Genomic DNA, 26,210 nt, shown 5'->3' on the forward strand with positions numbered 1-26,210 from the left:
ACCTCAAATGGTGGCCGAATTTTAAAGAAAATCAAGAAAATTAAAATTTGACAGGATGGTTTAGAAACTTGCTTCGCTTCCTTGCGCAAAACTCCCGTCACACAAAATCCTGTATAACTATTCTAAAGGGTTAAGACCATATTTGGTATGCAATAAATAAGGGCACTATTCCTCATGTTTATCAAGAAGCAGTAATAAATCTTGGTATTGGCCCTAATTTTCAACTCGAAACCCAGAGAAGATATCATACCCTTCCCAGAATCCTTTGCAACATAATACACCCCCTAATTTCAGCAAATGAAGCTCCCATTACATTGTACAGGTTTTCTTTGTTTTCATTTTGAGAATAGACTGGCTGAACATGGGTCGCGAGTCAGGAAATAAACATATTTTGCAAGATCTGGATGTGCCCTGTTCACTAAGGTATATACGCTCACTATCGACCCATGTGGCACAACATAGCAAATCAGTACAGAAAATTGAAATCGAAGAAATGCATTATGGGAAGTGTAAGATATCTTCTCTACTCCAAGCCAGTCATGATCTTTGTTATGCAAACGTGTTGTGCAATATTGAGGATTGATGCCACGTGAATAAAATGGGAGATAAAAGTACTGCTTATAGTGTCTTTCACTTTCAAGACGATGTGTGTATTTGGAAAAATATTTTCAATATTTTAACACTTTTTTGTGAACGTAACCCCTGGGACGTAATCAGACCAATAAGTTAATAAGTGCAGCACAACGCCCGTAAAGTTACGTGTGTTGGAATTTTACTGGGTCTAGATATTCCATAACGAGAACGTAAAAATTGCCTCTGTTTGGCTCAGAAATACCGATTGTCGGGCAATTTTCTGTGAATTTTTAGAACATAATGTCTCGACCTAAATCAGAAATCGGGAGGAGTATAGCTAAAGAGAAAGTGACCTTTGAGCGTTGTTTTTAACACTCGGCTTTCTACCCCGAATTGAACAGGGTCTAAATAATCCATGCGTAGTGAAAGGTGCTTCTCTATCGCTCAGAAATACCGATTGTCGGGCAATTAATTTTCTGTGAATATTTAGAAATCTGGAGGAGTATAAGAAAGCGACTCTTGAGCGTTGTTTTCACCACTGTTGCTTTGTCCGAATTGAACGTGTTTGTGTAAAGAACGTATTAGCATGCATATCGGTCGTTGTATGGCCCACTGAGATCTATTTTACTGGGCTGAGATTTTCCATAGATACAGAAAAACGTGCTTCTGCTTCGTGCGCAATATCGCCTTGTCATACGATTTTCTAGAAAACATATCTTAACCTAAATATGAAATCTGGATGGCCACACTTTTCAAGATAAAGAGATTTTAGTGAGGTTAGATTTTGTCACTGTTTCAGTGCCGAATTGAACAGGTTTGTGAACATTTGCATGCATTTCGGCCGTTATATGGCCGATTGCGATGATTTAAAGTCGGAGTTCAAGTTTACGTTGTTGATAATCAAAATCAGTTACACAATCCAATTAAAACATGCATAATAAACACTAGGCCTTCGCCACCGGCAGAAGGTTATACCATTCATGCATTTCCTTCGTATTATTGAAAGTAAGTCCTAATTTCGACATTATTATAGCAAATTTGGAAAAACTATCACTGCTGCCTGATATGGGAACGTAGTAGTTGACCCCTATTTCCGCCTGTCGTGACCGTGATAGAGGGTGTTTTTACTCCCTTACTCTCTGCAACAGGTACGATTCGTTAAACTTACGACACCTTTAAGTGGCGACCTTAATCACATGGGCCGAGTTGATGTGAATTATTCATAACCGATTGATACCTTGGCTCACTTTGTTGAGATCAAGCCAACAAAATTCACCATATGTTTGCATGACTGATACAAAAACCGTACATTTGGTGCCACCCCCTAGTATATTGTTATTATCATTATACAAAACAATAGAGCAGGAAGCGACTGCAAGATCATGCATCCCACGTGATCCGATTGCGCAATAAACGTTGGCCAGAAAACGGTCACTCGCGTGAATAAATGGTGTTCTCATCCGTCACATCCTTGATCTTCATCTTTTCATGTGACACAAATCACTTTAAACAATTAAATACATGAATTCAAAACCCACCCAAGTCCATGGGAAGTGATTTTGAGAAAAAAAACACCTGTGTATCACTTTAATTCCTTCAGTCAAGATATGGTAAGTTTTACGTGCAAATGAGTGGGTTAAACTGTATTAGGTATGGCGATTAGCATTTCAGGGATTCCGTGGGGGTTCATTTTAAATGCTGGACTTGGGTGTTATTTTAATCATATACAAAGACGACAATGTTGGAATGATATTACCACGAGTAAGATAATACAAAATAAAGCACACAGGTATGTATTATGTTGTAAGCATACTGCCATGTAAAATAAACCACACACTTTCCTTGATTAAGCCCATTTTTCTTTTCAAAAGTCACTCTCAAGCAATGAATGTGTTACAAGTGGACTTTTATACATACTGGATTTCAATCAATGTGTTACATACAAGACTCAAATCCTGAACTTGGGTGGTTCTTTCATACATGCTCAATAGACACAGAGAATGAATTTGAGTTGTTCTTTCATACATATAACAGGCCTATGTATAGCAACAATTTCCCATGCTTAACTCAATTTGGCCAAAGTATGGACTTGGGTGGGTCTTGTATTCATATAATTCAATTTCCTAATATTCCCATCACATCCTTGATCTACGAGTTTTATTGAACATCAATGATAAATAAATGAAAATCTCATCCGCCACATCCTTGATCTTCATCTTCCCAGCAAACACAAAAACGACCCAAGTTATATTTATGGTTTTGGTAAAAACGTTTTAATAACATTAAAATGTCGGGTTATATAAAGGTCATGAAAACGTTTTAAAACGTTTTGTATGAAAACACACTACAACAATATTTTTAAAAGTTTTCAAAATGTTATTGCAAACTATTCTTGCAAACATTTTTGCTAACTATTTTGTCAACACTTAAATAACATTATGTTAAAATATTTGCTCCCAGCAAACACAGAAATGTTCTTAAAATCTTTTTTCACAACGTTTTAATAACATTTAAATGTCGGGTTATATAAAGGTCATAAAGACGTTTTTAAAAAGTTATTACAAATGTTTTGGGCAAACGTTTTTCGCAAAATATTTTTTCAACCCCAAAATAACATTCTGTTTAGAATGTTTTGTATCAAGTTTATAAAACGTTTTTATACCCTTTATATAACCTGACATTTAAACGTTTTCTGTAAAACAGTCTGTGTGTGCTGGGCAGTAGATTATCAAAATATGTCTATGTCAAAAAATGTTATGAAAACGTTTTATACCCTTAATATACCCTTTATATAGCCCGACATTTAAACGTTTTCTGACAGTCTTTTTATAACCTTTTGCGAATGATGTCGAAAACGTTTTGTGTTTTGCTGGGTTTTGATGACACAATTCACTTTTAACAATTTCCTAATATTCCCATCACATCCTTGATCTTCGAGTTTTTATTAAACATCAATGATGAATAAATGATAATCTCAACCGTTACATCCTTCATCTTCATCTCACGGTTCTCTGATGTGACTATTTATTACTTTTTCAAAAACATGAACAACCCAGTTTTAGGCTTAAACAGCTAAAAGCGGTATCCTGCTATTGTATGCTTTAGAGTCATTTTCAACTTGAATATCCCCTTATTTACAAAATTATTCACTTTCACAGCTTTTTCGGATATGAAATGTATCGATTTATGACAAGATTGGTGGCATTATTTAGTTAATTGAAATTACTCTTTTAAACTTTTAATACAAATAATTCCTTTTAGTTTTTGATGCAATTATGTTTATATAATTTCGTTTTTACTTGTTTCCCCTATTCCATCTGTTATAATGGGAGTATTGATAACCTACTCCTTGCAAATTAGGAAATATGATTTGGATAAATATCGCCACCTATAGTTTGCATTTAGTTAATAATGAAGCCAATTCTACATACATTAAAAAAACCGTGATCTTTTTATATGATACGATTCACTTGTAGCAATTTCATAATATTCCCATCACATCCTTGATCTCCGAGTTTTTATAGAACATAAATGACAAATAAATGATAATCTCAACCGTTGCAGTCTTGATCTTCATCTTATTATATGATTCGATTCACTTTTAACAATTTCATAATAATTCTCATAACATCCTTGATCTTCGAGTTTTTATAGAATTTTAATGTTAAAAAAATGATAATCTCATCCGTCACATCCTTGATCTTCATTTTTTTTATATGATACGATTCACTTGTAGCAATATCATAATAGTCCCATCATATCCTTGATCTTCGAGGTTTTTATGCAACATCAATGATAAATAAATGATAATCTCAACCGTTACATCCTTGATCTTCATCTTTTTTATATGATACGATTCACTTGTAGCAATTTCATAAAATTCCCATCACATCCTTGATCTTTGAGTTTTTTTGAGCATAAATGTTAAATAAATGATAATCTTATGCGTCACATCCTTGATCATCATCTTTCATACACATGTATGACACAATTCTCTTTTAACAATTTCCTAATATTCCCATCACATCCCTGATCTTCGACTTTTTATAGAACATCAATGACAAATAAATCTTTTTATATGAAACAAGTCACTTTAAACAATTTCATAATAATTTCTTTATCATTAAGGTTCTATAAAAACTCGAAGATCAAGGATGTGATGGGAATATTATTAGACTGCTGAAAGTGAATAGAATAATGTGAAAAAATGAAGATCAAGGATGTGACGCATGAGATTGTCATTCATTTGTCATTAATGTTCTATAAAAACTCGAACATCAAGGATGTGATGGGAATATTATGAAATTGCTGCAATTGAATCGTATTATATAAAAACTGAAGATCAAGGATGTGACGGATTACCATTTATTTATCCTTGATGATGCTCAATAAAAACTCGAAGATCAAGGATCTGAAGTCCAGGGAATATTATGAAATTGTGTAAAGTGACTTGTTTCATATAAAAAGATAAAGATCAAGAATGTGACGCATAAGATTATCATTTATTTAACATTGATGCTCTATAAAAACTCAAAGATCAAGGATGTGATGGGAATATTATGAAATTGTTTAAAGTGAATTGTATCATATAAAAAGATGAAGATCAAGGACGTGACGCATGAGATTAACATTTTTTAAAGCATTGGTGTTCTATAAAAACTCGAAGATCAAGGATGTGATGGGAATATTATTAGACTGCTGAAAGTGAATCGAATCATATAAAAAGATGAAGATCAAGGATGTGACGCATGAGATTATCATTTATTTGTCATTGATTTTCTACAAAAACTCGAAAATCAAGGATGTGATGGGAATATTATGAAATTGGTGAAAACGAATCGTATCATGCTGATCTGAACATTTGGAAGCCCATCGGAGAATGCCATTGTTTGAGTCGATTCTTGAGCAGATGAATGCATGAACCAGTTTTTCAGTACTATTTTGTTTCAGATATTTGCGCACACGGCCAATATTTCTAACGGCGAGCGAATTCGCGAAGTGAAGCGGCAAGTGTTATTAAACCTAACACCCAACCCTGCTTTATGCTATCGGAAGTTAAAGAAGGAACGAAAAAATTATATGGCTACACGATGGCCGATTTAAGGCATTTGGTTACATGCCGGAAATGACCCCTTTGACCCCAATTCTGTGTAGAACTTTTTGACACTGGCTATAGACGATGCATGTGTGCAAGTGATGTCACGGTGCTATGTAATAATGGGGAAGGAGTAGCATATTAAGTGAAAAACACGTTTTGGGCTATAATGACCTTGACATGACATTTGCGCCAGACATTTTCACATGACATTTGTGGCAACCCTCAATGTTCATAATAACCAAATTTCGTCAAAATTGACAAACGCATATGGCTAGAAGAAAGAAAGAAAGAATTAGAACCTAAGAAAAAGAGACCCTTAGCCAAATGCCATTTGGCTAAGGTAACAAGACCGTCGTCTCTTCAGCAAATCTTACAATACTGCTTTTAAATAAAACGAATGCTATATAATACAGGGTGAGCAAAAATCAGTCTATTATCAGGTATACTAAACCAATATCAACCGTTCGGTTTTATCTGAGACTAAAAACAAGTTTGTAGCATATCTAAAATTCCTTTGACATTTTGATGAATGACAATTAATGAATGCGTGCAAAAGATTTTGAATAATTTCTTGGTAACGAGTTCGGCAACAAACGGCTCATTTTGTTCGATAGGCCTACAGCGATCTTACTCCTATGAGTAGATGATCTATGCTTAGAGCAACACCAAAACACGTAATTAGTAACATATAGCAGCATGGATACTGATATTGGACTCTGTCATGTTTGACATTTGCTTAAAAAGTTACCTTTTCAGAGTCTTCATTGAGCAGCGACGCGTAGCTTGCGACTCCATCACTGAATGAAGACGCCGTGATGGTGTCGCAAGCTACGTCGCTGCTCAATAAGTGCTCTGAAAGAGGTAACTTTTTAAGCAAATAAACATAATAGATAAACACTTACGTGTTTATTAAGTGCTGCTCTAAAATTAAATACATAATATATCGTGCAGCAGTGTGTATTCTCACAAGAGTAATTAGTATAACTATTATTGTGTTATTTCGAACTTATAGGCTGTTTGTTTTGACAGTTCGAGTCTTCAAATGGATATATTTTCTTGTTTGTCTTTATTTTGATTGATAGTTTTTCGAAACAATTGCAAAAACGATTAATCAAAATGAAGACAAGTTCGAGAAAAATGTAAATCAAAATATCACCAAGACCTCAGGTTCAATGTTCGATCGAACTCACATTTCGATGTTTTTGAAATATGGCCGTTTTATTAAGGGATCTAAAATGAGCGTTTATTGCGTTTCGACAGTATTTTTTGTGGGACATGAGAGCACCTCAAACCTATCGAATTGCATTCTGAATACGAAGCATGTCTTTCTGATATCAAATAATTTTCATTTTTTGAAAATCACAATATAATACAAATTTTATGACAAATTATAAAAATTTGATATTTTTCAAATTTTTGATATATAACAGTCCTCTAAGTAAATTATATAAATCTAATGACATATTCTTAAAGTGTATGTAGCAGGAGGAAAAGCCGACGGTCAATTGAAAATTTTGACCTTTCATATTGAAGATATGGATTTTTCCCCAAAAAGACCTAATTTTATTTGGTGTTTTGGGGAAAAAATCCATATCTTCAATACGAAAGGTCAAAATTTTTCAATTGATCGTCGGCTTTTCATCCCACCTACATACACTTTTAAGTATAAATCATCAGATTTATAAAGTTTACTTCAAGTACTGTTACATATCAAAAATATCAATTTTAATGATTTGCCATAAAATGTGTATTAAATTGCGAATTTCAAAAATCAAAATTATTTGATATCAGAATGACATTCTTCGTATTCAGAATGCAATTCGATATGTCTGATGTGCTCTAATGTCCCACAATAAATACTGTCCAAACGTTCATACCCCAGCCCTTAACGTTCACGAAAAAAAAATTAACCGGAAGTGACGTCTCTAAACCAGTAAATACGCTCGAACTTTAAAAACCTACTCTCATAATGTAAAAGAGTGCACCAAAAGAGTAAGTATATACTTATGCGCTACATAAAAGTGAAATTCGCTCCAAAAGAGTGAAATTTTAATTTGTGGATAAAATGTCTTAAAAGTTTGTGTTATGAACTTTGAAAACTTATCAGAGGTGCACCATTATATTGCCAAAAGCTGTTAGTAAAACTTTGGGTCGTGTGGATTTTTTTTCACCAACTCATGCGGAAAAATTGTTTTAATTCCAATTTTAAGTAAACTTTATACAGAGTTAGGTGACGGATAATAATTTTGATACTCATTCGTGTGGCGATTTGCTTTCGTCTCACTAGCATGACTAGTGAGTAACGTTTTATTTTCCAAACAAAACTGCACCTCCTGAAATCTAAGATGGTGCGGTGCACCCCTTCATGATCGGATAGCAACGTTTCAACAGTATTTTGGTGGGACATGAGAGCACATCAGACACGTCAAATTCCATTCTGAATACGAGGAATGTCTTTCTGATATCAAATAATTTTAATTGTTTGACATTCTCGATATAATACAAATTTTATGGTGAAGCGGCAAGTGTTATTAAACCTAACACCCAACCCTGCTTTATGCTATCGGAAGTTAAAGAAGAAACGAAAAAATTATATGGCTACGATGGCCGATTTAAGGTATTTGGTTACATGCCGGAAATGACCCCTTTCCCCAATTCTGTGTAGAACTTTTTGACACTGGCTATAGACGATGCATGTGTGCAAGTCAATATCAAAACCTTTCTATGTGAAAAGTAACATGTTTTTTACCCAAAATAATATTCACTGCGCAATGAAAAGCTACAGTGACCTTGATCAACGCGAGCTATGTGGAGTCATGCTAAAAATAGATCGTATAGTCTATGCAAAGTCTACGCTGGTCGCATTTCACTGTAATGCGAATTATGCTGTGCCATATAGACTGTGACTAAGACTAGCAGACCCAGCGAGTTATCGAAGGGACTAGAATTGACTTCTGATTAGGGGGTACCCATAGTTTTTTTTATGCGGCGAGACTAAATTCAGGTCTATCATAACCATTTTTAGATGACCATTAGGGAAAATGTCTATACAGTCGATTAACCCGAGGACATTTTTAATAGCGTAGCGCTATTTCGTAGAGTGACTGTTGGAACAGGGCAGGTTTGACAGGAAAACCCAGAAAAACTTGATTCCACGCAGGGAAAGAAACACAATTTAGTGAAAACATGGAATAAATAAAAATTCAGGCGGGTTCATGGAAGCACCTACAGCTTCAAAAAAATAATTTTAGGGTTAAGGAATATCTCAAGGTAATATAAACGTGGGAACAGAATTCTGAGTTCACTAGTTCGAAATTGACGGCGATTTAAAGAAAAATTTGGCCATTTTAGCTAGTTTTCTGTTGCGTTTTGAATGGCCAAGTCTGTCGTGGATTCACTGATTCTGAAATGTTACTAAAGGTTTTGATATGCGGCGGCGGCGGATGTCACGGTGCTATACGCTGGCGAAGTTACGTAATAATCGGATTAACTACCATAGCAATAGGTACAAACAATTTTTGATTATATCGCGCTGCACTACTACGTTCATGCGGTTCCTCTGCATTGAACCATAGATGTTAAAGAAATGCCAATCACTTGCACCTGTAAGATTAGTCTCTTTGAAAAGAGCGGTATTGTATTCAATCTATTATATGATTGAAGACAGGTGATGAGTGCAACCTGTTTGTAGTGCAGCGCGGTATATTCAAAATTGTTTGTACCTATTGCTATGGTATAGTTAATCCGATTAATTACGTAACTTCGCCAGCGTATGTATTATGGGGAAGGAGTAGCATATTAAGTGAAAAACACGTTTTGGGCTATAATGACCTTGACATGACATTTGCGCCAGACATTTTCACATGACATTTGTGGCAACCCTCAATGGTCATAATAACCAAATTTCGTCAAAATTGACAAACGCATATGGTTACGATGGCTCTTTATACGATTGGTAGAAGAAAGAAAGAAAGAATTAGAACCTAAGAAAAAGAGACCCTTAGCCAAATGCCATTTGGCTAAGGTAACAAGACCGTCTCTTCAGCAAATCTTACAATACTGCTTTTAAATAAAACGAATGCTATATAATACAGGGTGAGCAAAAAACAGTCTATTATCAGGTATACTAAACCAATATCAACCGTTCGGTTTTATCTGAGACTAAAAACAAGTTTGTAGCATATCTAAAATTCCTTTGACATTTTAATTTGGTATAACATTTGTGGTATGTATACCAAATTAATGAATGCGTGCAAAAGATTTTGAATAATTTCTTGGTAACGAGTTCGGCAACAAACGGCTCATTTTGTTTGATAGGCCTACAGCCTCTTACTCCTATGAGTAGATGATCTATGCTTAGAGCAACACCAAAACACGTAATTAGTAACATATATATAGCAGCATGGATACTGATATTGGACTCTGTCATGTTTGACATTTGCTTAAAAAGTTACCTTTTCAGAGTCTTCATTGAGCAGCGACGCGTAGCTTGCGACTCCATCACTGAATGAAGACGTCGTGATGGTGTCGCAAGCTACGACGCTGCTCAATAAGTGCTCTGAAAAAGGTAACTTTTTAAGCAAATAAACATAATAGATAAACACTTACGTGTTTATTAAGTGCTGCTCTAAAATTAAATACATACTATATCGTGCAGCAGTGTGTATTCTCACAAGAGTAATTAGTATAACTATTATTGTGTTATTTCGAACTTATAGGCTGTTTGTTTTGACAGTTCGAGTCTTCAAATGGATATATTTTCTTGTTTGTCTTTATTTTGATTGATAGTTTTTCGAAACAATTGCAAAAAACGATTAATCAAAATAAAGACAAGTTCGAGAAAAATGTAAATCAAAATATCACCAAGACCTCAGGTTCAATGTTCGATCGAACTCACATTTCGATGTTTTTGAAATATGGCCGTTTTATTAACGTTCACGAAAAAAATTAACCGGAAGTAAATACGCTCGAACTTTAAAAACCTACTCTCATAATGTAAAAGAGTGCACCAAATAAGTAAGTATATATACTTATGCGCTCCATAAAAGTGAAATTCGTTCCAAAAGAGTGAAATTTTAATTTGTAGATAGAATGTCTTAAAAGTTTGTGTTATGAACTTCGAAAACTTATCAGAGGTGCACCAATATTGCCAAAAGCTGTTAGTAAAACTTTGGGTCGTGTGGATTTTTTTCACCAACTCATGCGGCAAAATTGTTTTAATTCCAATTTTAAGTAAACTTTATACAGAGTTAGGTGACGGATAATAATTTTGATACTCATTCGTGTGGCGATTTGCTTTCGTCTCACTAGCATGACTAGTGAGTAACGTTTTATTTTCCAAACAAAACTACACCTCCTGAAATCTAAGATGGTGCGGTGCACCCCTTCATGATCGGATAGCAACGTTTCAACAGTATTTTGGTGGGACATGAGAGCACATCAGACACATCAAATTCTATTCTGAATACGAGGAATGTCCTTCTGATATCAAATAATTTTAATTGTTTCGATATAATACAAATTTTATGGTAAATCATTAATAATTGATATTTTTTGACATGTACCGTATAACAGTCCTCGAAGTAAACATCATAAATCTAATGATGTACTGGGATAAAAAGCCGAATATCATTTGAAAATTTTGACCTTTCGTATTGAAGAAATAAATAAAAAAAATTCCGCAAAAGACCTACGAAAGGTCAAATTTTTCATACAATGGACGGCTTTTCCTTCCAGCTACAGACACTTTATTGACTTTAAGTACGTATCATTAGATTTATGAAGTTTACCTCGAGGACTGTTAAAAGGGCATTTCGTGATCCACAGCATCATCCCCACACTTTTCTCAAAACAAGTAGAGATTTTTATATCACTGGAAACCTCTGGCTACATAATGTTTATGTACAAAAACATTCTTGCAGATAAATTCGTTTTAATAGCAAAGATATCGTGAAATTTGAATTTCGTTCAAATACCAGAACGAAATTACAACACATTGTCTGTGGAGCAGTGTAATAGACATAATCATGCATAACTCGCAAACGCAAAATCGGAATCAACTGGAATTTTGGGAATAAACTTTTGTCGTGGATATGTACTGATAATGGCATAAAAAGAGGATGCTAGGATAACGAAATACTCCTTTAAGTAGGCCAAAATCAAAAATATACAAAATATTACTTTTTAATAATTTGCCATAAAATTTGTATTATATATTGCGAATTAAAAGAAAAAAATAGATATCAGAAACACATTCTTCGTATTCAGAATGCAATTTAGTGTGTCTCTGATGTGCTCTCAGGTCCCACTTGAAAATACTGTGCAATCGTTGCTATCCGATCCCTTAAGGAACTGAAATCATGTGCATGGATACTGGCCTCATAATTTATAATAAGCTTAATGATGATTATGCGTGAAAATGTGAGCCAAATGTGAAAATGTGAGTATGTGAGCCATGGCTCACATTTTTAGCTTCCATTTTCAAGTTCAATAAGCAGCCTACGAAGAAGCTCATTCAACTCTCTTTCATCGGTTTCATCTTGGTCGGTGTTCTTCCGATTTGGTTGCACTGGTGGTAGCGTAGTAGTACTAATAGTGGTTCCAACAGTAGTAGTGGGAGACTGGGTAGTTTGGAGTGTAGTAGTAATTCCAGCAGTAGTTGTTGGAGACTGTGTGGTTTGCCTCGCGGTACTAGGGACGGGGGCTTCTGTTGTGAAGACTGTTGTTTGCTTAGGTGCAGGTGCTTCGGTTGTTGGATTCTTACCGCTGGCTGGTTTTGTAGGTGGATTATCACTTTCTTCTTCTGATGATGATGATGAAGAACCGCTGTCATCATTTATGATGTTTGCTAGAAGAGCAGATATAAGTTGCCATGACTTCTTATCCCTTTTACGCCAACTTGGAGGTTCCTCGTCGTCATCATTGGTACCAGGTACTTTAGTTGTAATAACTGTTTCAGGAAACATACCATCCCACCAATTATCGTTGTTCTCCGTCCAATCAGGGGTATCCGTCTCTTCACTAGCATTACCACCAGAATTTACGCCCTCTTGACCCGGTCCAGTTTCTGCTGGAAGTCCGCCAATTAGTTCTGGGGTTTCCTCAGTTGGGTCGGTCTCATCTTCTTCGTCATTATCTCCGAAGCCTTCTTGACCAGGCCCTACTTCAGGTAAAAGTCCTTCATCCCACTGTGGACTCTTAGTGGTAGTAGATTTACTTTGAAAGTCTGTTAATAGTTGAAGAAGTTTGTTTCCGTCAACATCTGGTAAGCAGACATTGATGACAAGATTAAGGAAGACGTCGTCACGTTTGCTATATTCGAGATCTTTTGAGGCGTAAGTTACTGCTTTCTGGCAAATCAGCTGATGGTCAAGAACTGATGATACCACGACTTCCTGATGTCGCTCATGGAGAAGTGCGTCGACATAGTTGTCCGGATCAGCAAGTGGCATTCCGTGTATCTACGAATGAACAAAAGTGAAGAGATCGGATTATTTTACCTTACGGAATTTGTCACGGTGGAAATAAAGCTATAAGCAATGTTGATTTTCGTGATATTGCTTTGCCATGCATCACTGTGAGCAATACGTGGGCCGAGTTCGCGGGCGGGCTGTGGACCTACATGTACGCTCGTATATCTAGCAGGCCGTTCGAGTGCAGATCTGTCGGAACACGCTTTTCAATGCGGAATAAATGTAACCTTATCGTGACATCATCCAAGCAGCAAAGTTTTTTTGCCATTTTCCCATTGAAAAAGCGTTATCCGACGGATCTGCAGTCTGTCGTTCTGCTAGATATAGCCTATAGCAAACAAAATGAGATGAGATGCATGTTTAGTGGAGCCCGTTTAATTAAGAGTCTGGATTTTTTTTCGGCACCCCGATCGCGAAGCCATTTCCTGGCGTTTTAAAGCAAAAATCACTTTATATCTAATAGTGAATAGGCCTTTTATGATTTTGTGACATATTATATATCATTACTCATTTTCCCGCTAATTTTACAAACGTCTGCAATCCCTGTCCCAAAATCTGAACAAGATGAATATTAACATGATTAAAATGCCGGTTCAAACAACAACCCAACAATACTTTTAAATTTAAAGCAATTTTCCTTTTTTTTTTAATGGTTGCGCGGGTCGCACAAAATTCGTCAGTGATGGGTTGCAGGAGGGTACCACACATAGCGGTGTTTGCACTCAAATATTGAGGTAAATAAAGCTGACATAGGCCTACAAAGAAATTAAACGTGTTAAGGAGATCCCAAGGCTTGATAACATAAGTAGGCCTATGACATGTGTGCACGAATTATGTCGGGAGGGAGAAAACGCCAAAAACGTTTTTCTTTCTTGTCAATTTAATATTTCTTTCTTTTTATTTTTCATTAGGCCTAGGCCTATATATGGTAAATTTTCAGAAATTTGAATCTGTTTGGAGTAGGCGTAGGCCCTACTAGGGCCTACGTTTTGTACATAACTATTTTCCCAAATCCGATTTACAAATGAGCGTTGTCATGGTTGTTGTTGTAGTTATTGTTGTAACTATTGCGCAATCAGGGTAATAACAGCATTGATTTATTTCACCAAATATGTTTAAAATATGTATTTAAACACTATCTTGTGTTAAAAAACATAAACATCTTCATATTTCTAAACGTGTTTTGGTGTTTATAAATTAAAATCCCTGTACCTTCACTGTAGAAACAAGTGTTTATGAAGTGTTAAAGTGTTTATTAAGTGTTGCTCTGCTGTTTTTTGCAGTGTATTTATTAAATAGCTAGGCCTATACGACCCGAAAAGACATGATCTTCTCATGTGCGAGAATAAAATAAAATACGATAATTATTTGCCATTTTTGTTTTCACCCGATTATAATGGTTACAACATACTAACACACATAACACAACTATACGGCGGTACAAAACACTATGCAAAATGTTAATCCGTACATTAACAAAAGAACATCACAAATATTATTGGTCTTACCTGGTATGTTGCCCCAAGTAGTACAACAACGCAAAAGTAAAATAAACACGTCATGTCTGCAAATGTCTTTATATCTAAAATCGGTTCAATTTTTTTTTTTTTTTTCAAAAACAGAAATAATGCATCCAGAACAGAGGCTACAATGTAGACAGAAAACGTATGTCGCGGTTGTAAGTTGTATACTGAAAATCCAAGTATTAAGTTTGCATGGACCGGGTCGACCGTAAATGCCCTTGCTGCTTTTGTGGTTTTGATATTATGTAGGCGTAAGTGGTATACTCTATACAATGCATTCATGTGTGGTATTTTATTTTATACCGTTGTCTATCAAGTATTTTTCTCTAAAAGGTATTGTGACGACATGGATGACGACACTCAGAAAAAAATAATTTTTGGCTATGCTATGATAGGACCATCGTTGTGTCCTTCAATATCGCTCATTTAACGGATTGATATGCATTCTTTTTTTGTATTTGATAAATTAGAGCGGGTGACCACAAGCACAAACCAATAAATGACAATTTCATAATGTTTAAACAAGTACTTTTCGATAATATAGATGCAAATTTCAGGATGTCAACCCTAGTTTTCAAGCTTACAAGAACATGGTGAAAGTTAAATTTGGCACAGAATATAAAATTGCAGAAAGCAAAGGAAAACTGGGTAATCATTTTAAGAAATTTTCCTTTGATCTTGGTTTTTAATGGGATGTAATTTTCAAAGATCATTGTGTGTTATTTTTATTTGCACTGTGATATGGGAAAGTTATCTGTGTTTTGTTTTGTCACTTGTCTGCATGTATGTGTGTTTGGGGGATGGGTGTGTTGACTGTTGAGGGGGTGTTTGGGTGGGATTTTCGTTTTGTGTAGAAAATCCCTGGTCTAGTTTATTGATGTACATGTAACCAACATAATTTGTTCATATTATACAAGTATATGTTGTATAGTGCTGATTCTGCCCACCCATGGCAGGGGACCCAACAGTTACCTTTGTGTAGGCCTTTTCATGCTTTTTTGCTGGGCTACCACTTCTTATTTTGCTTGCCTTTTCATCACTCTTGGATTGGTAGTGCGCAGCATTTGCTCTTTCTTTTTAACAGAGGTATTGGTTGGGTCCTGTTGTCATGGTGGGGCGGTATTATTTAAAATCTCATACATATTCTGATCTTTGTATGTATCTTGGTTACAGTAATTAAGATGGGGTCTGGTGGACCATGACTGTATGTTTTTTTTCCTTTCCACCAGGCCCAAGTACAGGTGAATAAAAATGGAAAAAAAAAAAAAAAAAAAAAAAAAACTATTTAAAAAAAAAAAAAAAAAAAAAAAAAAAAAAAAAAAAAAAGTACTTTTCGATAATTCTGAAGATAGTGCTACGTTTTTAAGTTACATAACTAACTACTTCTAACTCTAGTGCAAATTGCATTGAAAAGTTTATTGTCGACAAAATAGGCCTAGTTTGCCATGCATATATTTACCCGTACCCACGAAACAGGGAACATGTATGTTAGCAGACCTGCTTTCGGATGGGATTGCCGGTAATCAAAAGACAAACAAGATAGACTCTAAGATAGTCTTTAAATAAAGACCATCTTGTGCATCACTGGTCATGTTTTATTATTAATAAAAAACAAGATTCGAAGACAGTGCTCAATTAATTTAATTTAATTAAACAAAGGATATACATGTTGGATGACCTTTGCCATATTTGCGGGAGTCGCGTTGAAGTAGACCATTTTAGTGAGATGTGAGTCGGACCTTCTGCAGTTGTCACCTCAAGTTAGGGTACTATTAATTATTTGCCAAATCTCAATGCCCAAGTTGAGCCCAAATTTTGGCCCATGTGTGATCAAAATACTGACCCCCTATGTTCGATCATTTCGCTTATAATAATATATAACTCAAGAACGGATGTGTGTGTGGGGGGGGGAATAGGTCAAACAATACTTTATCTGAATCGTTATGACCAGATAAATACTTTGGTGTGGTTTTTGACAAAATCTGAGCAGTTTGGAAATTTGCACACTGTAGTATGAAATTGGACCTGCTGACTATTTGGGATATTTTTTGAACACTATGGGTTATATTTTTCATTGTTTCTGAGCTAGACGTCGATTAGAAGTTGATTTCCCTGGGGTGATTTCTAAGGGTTCGCGATATAATAGCCCCTTCTTCTAAATCAACTAATTGTAGCTAGCAATCGTACCCCATTGTGCTTATAGGGTACATGTGCAACATGCGTTGCACCATTAACCACTTTAAAACCAAACAAAAACTCGTGAAGGAAAAGTTATCAAAAGAAATCAGGCAATATAATACCTGTTTGAACTTAAATGTAAATGCTTTTAATTAATATAATGACATTCCAAAAAACAAAACTTCAAGGCTGGTGAGCCTGTCATTATCGTGCAGGCGCAAACCGGTTGATGGCAACCTTACCTGCGTCTTTTAGACAAAGCCAGTGCTGTTAGCTCCTAGTCTATTGTGACAGTTTCAGATTTTATTATGGCGGTTTTATTTTAGACTATGAGCTGTTAACTCCCATAGGCCCAGTCTAATTGTAACAGTTTTAGTTTTAGACACAGTTTGAGATTTAGAGGTTATAACCAAGTCATTGGGTTTTTGGACTAATGACCCTTCAAACTATCGACAAACAAAGTGCAACTCAACATACAATACATGAATTTGAAACAACTTATTTTACATGTACAATACAAATAAGAAAATGGTAACCAAGGTTGAATGAATAAAAATGGTTTTATTCAACTCACTGTCAATTATTATAATCATATTATTAATATCTCATCATGAATACTTTATTTTAATAAATCACATGTACAACAATCAATGTCCAGGGTCTTATCAAAGGAAGACGCCAAACCCATGTTTCTTAACCAAGTGAACATAAACAATGGCTATATACTGTTATTTGAATAACTGTTAAAAATTCTTCCTATAGTAATCTGGCACGGCAAGACTGAAATAAAGGCAAGGGTAGCTGATTACATGTAGGATTAAAGCAATAATGTAACATTTACAGAGGACGTTCTCAATTTTGTTCCAAAAAAAGAGACTTTGTAAACACTTTAGGCCTCATGAGCTAACATTGCTAACTTTGCAACAAAAAACAAAAAACCAAGGCATCAATTTAATCACCCGTCTGGTTCCAAAATTCTGACAGGCTTATCTTATTCAGAATATCCCCCAAAATTCAAAAATCCATTTCTTACTCGCAAGCGCTGGCCATGGAGGTGAAAATTTCACTTTTTTACTAAAAACCTCCACTTCAGAAGGGAAATCCTTAAAATGAGGTGACTACAAAATCTATGATTCTTAATGAAATCACGGAACACAAGATTAAATTCATCTGAACAAAAAATTAGTTGCAGTAATTAGTAACACTTCACATGTTGAAATACATGGGCATGTAGGTTTCAAGGTGAGGATCACAAACATCCATTATTTATAGCTGCATTGGGCTATTCCGGTTGAAATCCACACCCCCTATGGAAGACATAATCTTAATCTTACACACAGGGAGTGTGAATTTCAAATGGGTTTACCTGAATGGGTGACTCCATTTGAAATCTATACCCCCATCTGGGATATTAAGGTCATGTCTTCAATAGGGGGTGTATGGATTTTAACTGGAATACCTGAGCCCATTTACTGGCTCTATCAGTGTTTTCAGCAAAAGTGTAAAAAAATATTTGTATGATTATGTTAAAAGTGTATTTTATTTCATCTATCGTCTCATATAGCACAGGTGACATCAAGGCCAAGCTGAGTTGTTTTATGCCAAAAATAACGGTGTCACCCATGCTATATGAGACGTTAGATGCACGACAGCAGCTAAAAACAATACCTTTATTCTCATTCTTAAACACTTCAATCAGTCCTGTTGTTGCTATGGACCTCCGATTGGTTCAAATAGTGGGTACGCTTATTGTGTTGACTTGCTGAACTATGTTGTGTCATGTCATATAACACAGCTAAGCGCCAATAGGATTGCTGGAATTTTCTCAACTGTTTCAGAATTTACCCTTAGTATGCCCTGTTTGGTATTATCATTTGCAGGGTATATTAGTGCACCCATTCGCTACAAAAAAATCTGAATTTGATGATATTCTGAGAAATCACTGATAGAGTCTTTAAGCTTAGGTTACAATATGAATAAATCATTTAAGACATGGTTTGCTGTAGTTGTATTAGCATTTTTCCCTAGTTTTGTTTTCAAAATTAAACTATTCTTACGGACAAAAATCATAAATTGTATATATTTTCTAAATGCTAAATTAAGTAACAAAAAATGTGTTTAAAACAGTTGGATGTATAAACAGTAAACACATTGAGCAAATAATACACTAAGATATATTATTGGTAAAGATACTACAGTCATGATAATCCCCAAGTGTTAATAAAGAAAATAAAATATAAAATGAAACAATTTTATTGTACATAACTGTTATTCTATAATAATCAAGAAAGAAAATAATTGCACTTACATGTATTAACATATACATTACTCAAAATATTTAAAGGAAACTGACCGTCCTAATTTTCATTCTTAGTTTCATTTCTGTTCTGAAAGTATGATAAAAGTGTTTTCCGCTGTCATGGGACATTAGTACTTGGAAGTGTAAGTGTTATGTTACCGAAACATTGAATGAAATCACACCAAAGATGTTTTACTTTAGTAAAACCTAGATACGCTTATGCGTATACTGATCCGGCCGAAATCCAGAAATGACGTCATTTGTTCTGGTGCTGCCACTTCCGGGTAACGCGGGAGAAGAACATGCCTTTTGCAAACAAAATGGCCGACAAGTCCCGGCCCCTTTCCAGCGAAAATACAGCTTATTTAGCCAATGTGAACATGGGGTCATCACCAGAAATATTTTCCTATCATATTGCACTAACACGTCAGCTATATGGTATTTCACGATATAACAGTAATAAAAAGAAAACTGCAAACGTTCGTTCGTCGGATGTTTGACCAGTGACCAGCTCTAATGACGTCACTATGTAAACAACATAGAGATATAAATAATTAATTAGGTAATACCAAATATGGAGGTATCCAAAAGTATGCTAATTAGAACAGGTTAGAAGGCACGACGAATCAGAATACGATCCTGTATCCAATTCTATGCAAATGAGTTGAAGGAGGTTACGTGAACATGTACACTAATGCGACTCTTGTGTATACCGACCTCTGTGAATCACACTTATCTGACTGTTACTGACATTTTTTTTTTTAATTCTAAGAAAGAAGTCCGATCCTTTAAATGTTTTGAGTAGTGTAGTTGATTCTTTGTGGTATTTAGCTTAATATAATATTTGAACATTTACAGACACATTTACATAACACATATAATTGCAGACAGCAAAGGGCTATTCCAGTTGAAATCCATACACCCCCTGTGGTAGACATGACCTTTAAATCCCACACAGGGAATGTGAATTTCAAATGGGGTTACCTGAATAGGTGACTCCATTTGAAATCTACACTCCATGTGTAAGACTTGTTAAGAGATTAAGGTCATGTCTTCTATAGGGGGTGTATGTATTTCAAACTGGAATAGCCCAAAGAAAGGTTCTAGTCTCTTACAAAATCCAGTTTGTAATCAATTTTGCATTATCAGTAATTTGAATCTTACAAATACGAGTACTACATGTCACTTGAACATGCACTTTTAGATCTCTGCCACATTCTGCACATACAAAAAAGACAATTTCAATGAGCAGAAAGTGCCCTTGAAGTTGATTAATGCATAGAAAGTGCCCTTGAAATTGAACAATGCACAGGAATTGCCCTTGAAGTTGAACAATGCACAACTGCCATGTGAGATTTCATTAACATGATTATCAATGTAATTAGACACCAGAAAGTGACACTTCTATTCATTGAGATTTTCTTTATTCGGTTCTTTAGTACTCTCTAATCAATCTCAGTCAGCTGAAATCAGAAGAATATCATGCTTAAGGGGTCGGTCACCCACCTTTGCACAGTATTTTTTGTGGGACCTGAGAGCACATCAGACACACCAAATCCTGCCAAATTTTGGCTAATTTTCAAAATAAGCACCAAAATGTCAAGTCACTGATTTTAAATAAGTTGCTGAACCCCACTAAATGCTACAATAAAATGAAAATTGAACTGACATTTTTTTTGAAAAATTGAAGCCTTTTTTCTTGTGACATTTCTTAACAGCTAATCAGTTTTTAATAAAGACTGTGTCTCTCTAACTCAATTAATGCATAATATCACCAAATTGGTTTATTCAATGTCCATTTAGCTGCCATACATTATGGTTGCCTTTGAAACATGTATATGTTTGAGTTCAAACATACATGGTGACAGCAGGGTTGCCACGCCAGTGATTTGTTGTTTTGGATAAAATTCAAACAAAAATAATACAATTTTTTTGACAAGTTATAATTTAGGCAGATTTTTGTAAATTTGTGTGACATTCAAGTGTCGTGTGTGCAAAATGGGTTGAAAATTTAACCCACCTTAATCTCCCACACATGGAGTGTGAATTTCAAATGGGATTGACCTGAATAGGTGACTCCAATTGAAATCTACACTCCCTTTGTAGGAGATCAAGTTCATGTCCTTCATAGGGGATGTGTGGATTTCAACTGGCAATAGCCCATTTAACCACTTTGTACATGTATATGGCTTTAATTTGATATGGATGAATTCACTCAATGCACAGTGCATGCATGTCCTTTTTGAGTGCATTTAGTGCTTACGCCCACATGTCTTCCATTTGGGTGTATGGATTACAACTGGAATAGCCAAATGGACATATGTCTCTCTGCCGCTGAGTCATCAAGTTTCTTTATATTTTGTCACAACTTCTAAAACAGATTCTTGAAAAGTATCTGAAACCTTTCTTTTTTTATGCTGTCTGCATTTTACCAGCAAGTAAAGGAGCATAATTATCATGTCTTATAAATAAACTTATTATTATGTCTTATATTTTCCCAGTATTTGATCAGAGCTTTGCAAATATCTTCAATCAAAGATCTTGTTTCACATGATTCCAGTGTTGTTTAACCTCAATAATTACGATGAATCAAGACTTCCTTTAAGGTCATTTGACTTAAGTTGTAATTTTAGTTCATTCTTACAGTGATAACAAATAATCATCATTCATTAAATGCAAGATTGTTACAAGGAAAAAAAATACTGTGTTCTGTGGTTCAAATCTACAAAAACTGAAGAAATCCCGAGAAAGAAGTTCTTTAGAAATGGGATATTCCTGTTGAAATACACATACCCCCTATGGAAGACATGACCTTAATCTCCCACACAAGGGATGTACATATCAAATAGAGTCACCTATTCAGATAACCCACTTCCTGTGTGGAAGATTAAGGCCATGTCTTCCATATAGGGGTGTATGGATTGCAAATGGAATCACCAAATGCTCCTTTACTTAATTTTTTGTATTGATCACACACATTTATATACCATGGGCAACAACACAAGTTTATTATGTACAACAAGTCCACACTGTGTTTACATATAAGAACCATAATGCAATATTGTTTGTATACACTCCATCAGTTGATATGGATGGGATATCAAAAACACCGACCAGCAGTTACATAGAAAATGTTTTTCTTGATCTTGTTATATAGAAAAGTCATACATACACTTGACCACATGGGCACTACTGCATGTTTTACAGTGTCTCCAATTGGTTAATTATATGATATAATCATGAGTAACCAATGAAATAGAGCTAATCAATCTCTTTAATAGAGATTTTAGGCTTAACACCCTTCAGCCCCACTGACTATTCTTACCATATCTATGATTAGCTCAATACATGATATAGCGCTAGTTTAACCAATCAAAATAGTTTTTACAGGCAGGTAATTTGCCCAGTAGTGCCCATGTGCAGCCTTGTGTATTAAAAAAAAATTCAACCTGTTTAATACTCTTTCACCTTTATAATAATTAGTGACCCTCTTATAGTGACCCTCCCTAAGATATTATAAATGTATATTATCAATTACACAGAGTGAATTTCAATAAAAACTACACAAGGCAGCAGTCAGATATACACTTTTGCATTCCAGACTCTTCACTTCTTAACATGCTTTAGATGATGTAGATGAGCAAAAGAAGCAAACAGCTATCTGGAAAACAAACAAAATTGAGAAGTGTTTTTCTAAAACTAGCTGAGTCCACTAAAATTTGACTTCTTTGAACTTTGGCACCACCTTAATGGGGCAAAAAACAGTCTACGTGGCACTGAGTTGTTCCACTATTGCACTGATGAAGTCAGAGAGCAGTTTTTATACAAAATTATCCCAACAACTTGGTTTATCCTTCAAGTAAGTATACATGAAATTAGTATATAGTCAAGACTTCATTGAGAGATTAGACACCTTTATTCTGTAGGATGTATAACCCCTATCTTGAAAGTTGAATAGGTTAAGTTTTTTAAGCTTATATAAAGGTAATACCCAAAGCTTTCGATTCTACATCAAAATGGTACACAAAGAATACAGTCTTAAATAAATTATATTTTACATATACAACATGCATGAAATAAAACTTACTATGTACATATTTTGGTTATAAATTCTTTACATGAAAATATCTACTACTTTGGATAAGTAACATTGCCTATTCCTAACGGTATGTTACCGTATTGACCTAATTATCCCACCGGGTACTTAACAAAATTATTACATGGGATGCTTATTATATAATATGTAAACAATTTTGCACCCATGAGCCCATTAACATGGTTAAACATTGTATGACACAAGGAGCGCTAATTAGGGAAAGGGTATACTAATTATGTTGCGTCAACATAGCTGTTATTAAATGTGTGTTCCATAAAATAGACAAATCTTGCTTCATGATTGCCAAATTTTAAACTTATACCAGAGAGAGCTTCCCTCCTACAGCACAACTGTCACTACTGTACCTATAACTAGTCTAGGACCTTTTAAGAGTAAACCTAAAAGATTTGCTAGTCTAGGACCTTTTAAGGAGTAAACCTAAAAGATTTGCTAGTCTAACTAGAACCTTTTAAGGAGTAAACCTAAACGATTTGCAGCTGCTGAGCACCAACGTATTTCTATTTGCTGTGTTTGTACCACAGAATTAAAAGGAGAACCAAGATTCCCTATACTGCCACATGCAATAGCCCAGCCAGTTATGGGGGAAAAAATTGGGTATTTGGGTCCTTGTTGATATTACGTGGAAACATACGAAAACAATTCTGTGTGATAATCAAACTATAACAAATTGTGTTGCTCCTTAGACGCAGTCCGTACGTACATTGCGCCATGAAGAGTGTCTAGTATTACACACAAGCACCGATTAGTTTCGGGTGCATTTCAAGCAAAACACAAATTCCCTCAATCTTTGCCCCATGCATGCATCAACATAGCAGCCAAGTACCGGTTTTCTGGTTTTAATTTTGTGGTTTGTACACAGCTTGTTTCTTATTTGTATCCATTTTAGGGGCACACTAAACTTTATCTATTCAAAAACAGAAACTCAAACCAAGTTTATAAAAGTTGCTTCATGGTAATTGGGTTCGGAATAATTTTGTTTTCAATATCTATAATATTTATATAAAACAATATAAATACACTACCCCTGCAAAATTTGATATTATTAACATGTACATTTAATACCATAATTACAACATGAAAGACATCCATAATTCCACATGTATTTATGAACATTTCTCCTGGAAGAAAACCCAACTTTGGGAGACAATACTCTTGACAAGAGCAACAGAATACTGACTCTTACAATGTCAACACTAAAATGTTCATGTGCCGTACATGAAGATTTCATTAAATGGGCATTTTGTGATCCACAGCATCATCCCCCCCACTTTTCTCAAAAAAGTTGAGATTTTTAAATCGCTGGAAACCTCTTGCAGATTAATTCGTTTAGCAAAGATATTGTGAAATTTCGTTGAAATTACAACACATTGTTTATGGAGCAGTGTAATACACATAATCATGCATAACTCGCAAACGAAAATCGGAATCAACTGAAATTTTGGGAATAAACTTTTTTCGTGGATATCTACTGAAAAATGTCATAAAAAGAGTATGCTAGGATCACAAAATACTCCTTTAATTCAGTACACCTTAACTTAATCTGAGAAGCACTTATTGCAAAGTTTTAAATAAAACTTTCATATATTATACAAATTCAAATTTAATCAACTGATTTGAATCATAAAATATACTTTTTTATCTATAATTTCCATTGCTTAAACTATATTATACTTCAATATAAATAATACATACATAAAAATAAGACACTTAGACACCCCGCTTACACCAGGAAATGACTTATCGGTCGAATACAGGAAGGAAGGAAGTACATAATAACAACAAAGCATTTACTACCTTCTTGTATTACACTCAACACTGAGTCTATACTTCACATAAGCATGTATTAAATTAGCCTATTATCAAGACTTCATTGAGGGATTAGACAGCTTTATTCTGTAAGCTGTATAATCCTGACTTGATACTAGTCTAAATATACATATCGATATCGTTATAGACGAATCCAATTTCACGCATTCCTACACCTCAATGGCAGCCATAGCCGCGACGGAGACCCAGCTATCTCACCTAAAATGTGAAATGGTGCGGCCTTGAAGGGCATTTTAAACTGCATTCTATCACCTGTGTTACACGTAGACAAAAGAATGATGACAGTTTACAACACAAAAGAATCTAACATCGAATTTTAAGCGGCTTGAATCCACCCAATTGGGCAGTCACAGCACCAGTTAGGTGCTGCGGGGACCCAATAATGGCCGACCAAATCCTGACCATGACTTGGCTCGTTGGATTCGTCTATACCCAAAACTGACAAATTAAAATTGAAAAGGAAGAAGAAGAAAAAAAAATAGTGGCAAAATAAAAACTAAATACAGTATAAAATTGATATTACTGACTGCTCGGTGCACAACTAGAATTATGTGGTTTGTAATTAAGGTAGTCCCCACACAAAGGTGAAAGGTTTGTAAAAAAAATTAATATGCAATATGCAAATATAAGCCCCCCCAAATGGAGCAGTACAAAGTGGCAAGGTGTAATGCTTAGTTATGCCAGATACCAATGTTACAAGGTACTTAAGATATGGAGTCGATGCGTCAATGCTGATTAAATAAGTAAACTGTGCTCTGATGTGCATCCAATCCTCCGCATCTCGGCAAAGTGTTAGATATAACTTACTGAAACTTAATTCTTTATCAGAAAATATAACTTACTGAAACTTAATACTTCTTCAGAAAATATATATCAAACTTTCATCTTGTGAGTTGAATTCTAATAAAATCTCAAGGTTTCTATTGTTTGGGTCCAATTACAAAGGTAATCCATACAAGCCTGTTGAATCACAATCATGTAAAACGCATTCAAAAGCCTGGCATGGATAGCCCATATGGTTCAATAATAAACAAGGTATCAAACAGAGGCACAGCTAATATACAGGCTATGCTACACACTCCATCAACTTGAACTCAAAAGTTTCTGACATAGGATAACTTCC

At 35.1% G+C, this 26,210-nt stretch overlaps 1 protein-coding gene across 1 annotated transcript; it reads right to left on the bottom strand.

Moving 5' to 3' along the window:
- Window positions 1-11,045: 11,045 nt before the first annotated feature.
- On the bottom strand, window positions 11,046-14,901 carry LOC140137678 (uncharacterized). The gene is made up of 2 exons (XM_072159428.1): window positions 14,652-14,901; window positions 11,046-13,131 (listed from the first exon to the last, which is right to left on the bottom strand). The coding sequence occupies exons 1-2, from the start codon at window positions 14,703-14,705 to the stop codon at window positions 12,139-12,141; spliced, it is 1,047 nt and encodes a 348-aa protein (XP_072015529.1). The 5' UTR covers window positions 14,706-14,901; the 3' UTR covers window positions 11,046-12,138.
- Window positions 14,902-26,210: the final 11,309 nt, after the last annotated feature.

This window comes from Amphiura filiformis, chromosome 17, assembly GCF_039555335.1.
Source record: "Amphiura filiformis chromosome 17, Afil_fr2py, whole genome shotgun sequence".
Taxonomy (NCBI): domain Eukaryota; kingdom Metazoa; phylum Echinodermata; class Ophiuroidea; order Amphilepidida; family Amphiuridae; genus Amphiura; species Amphiura filiformis.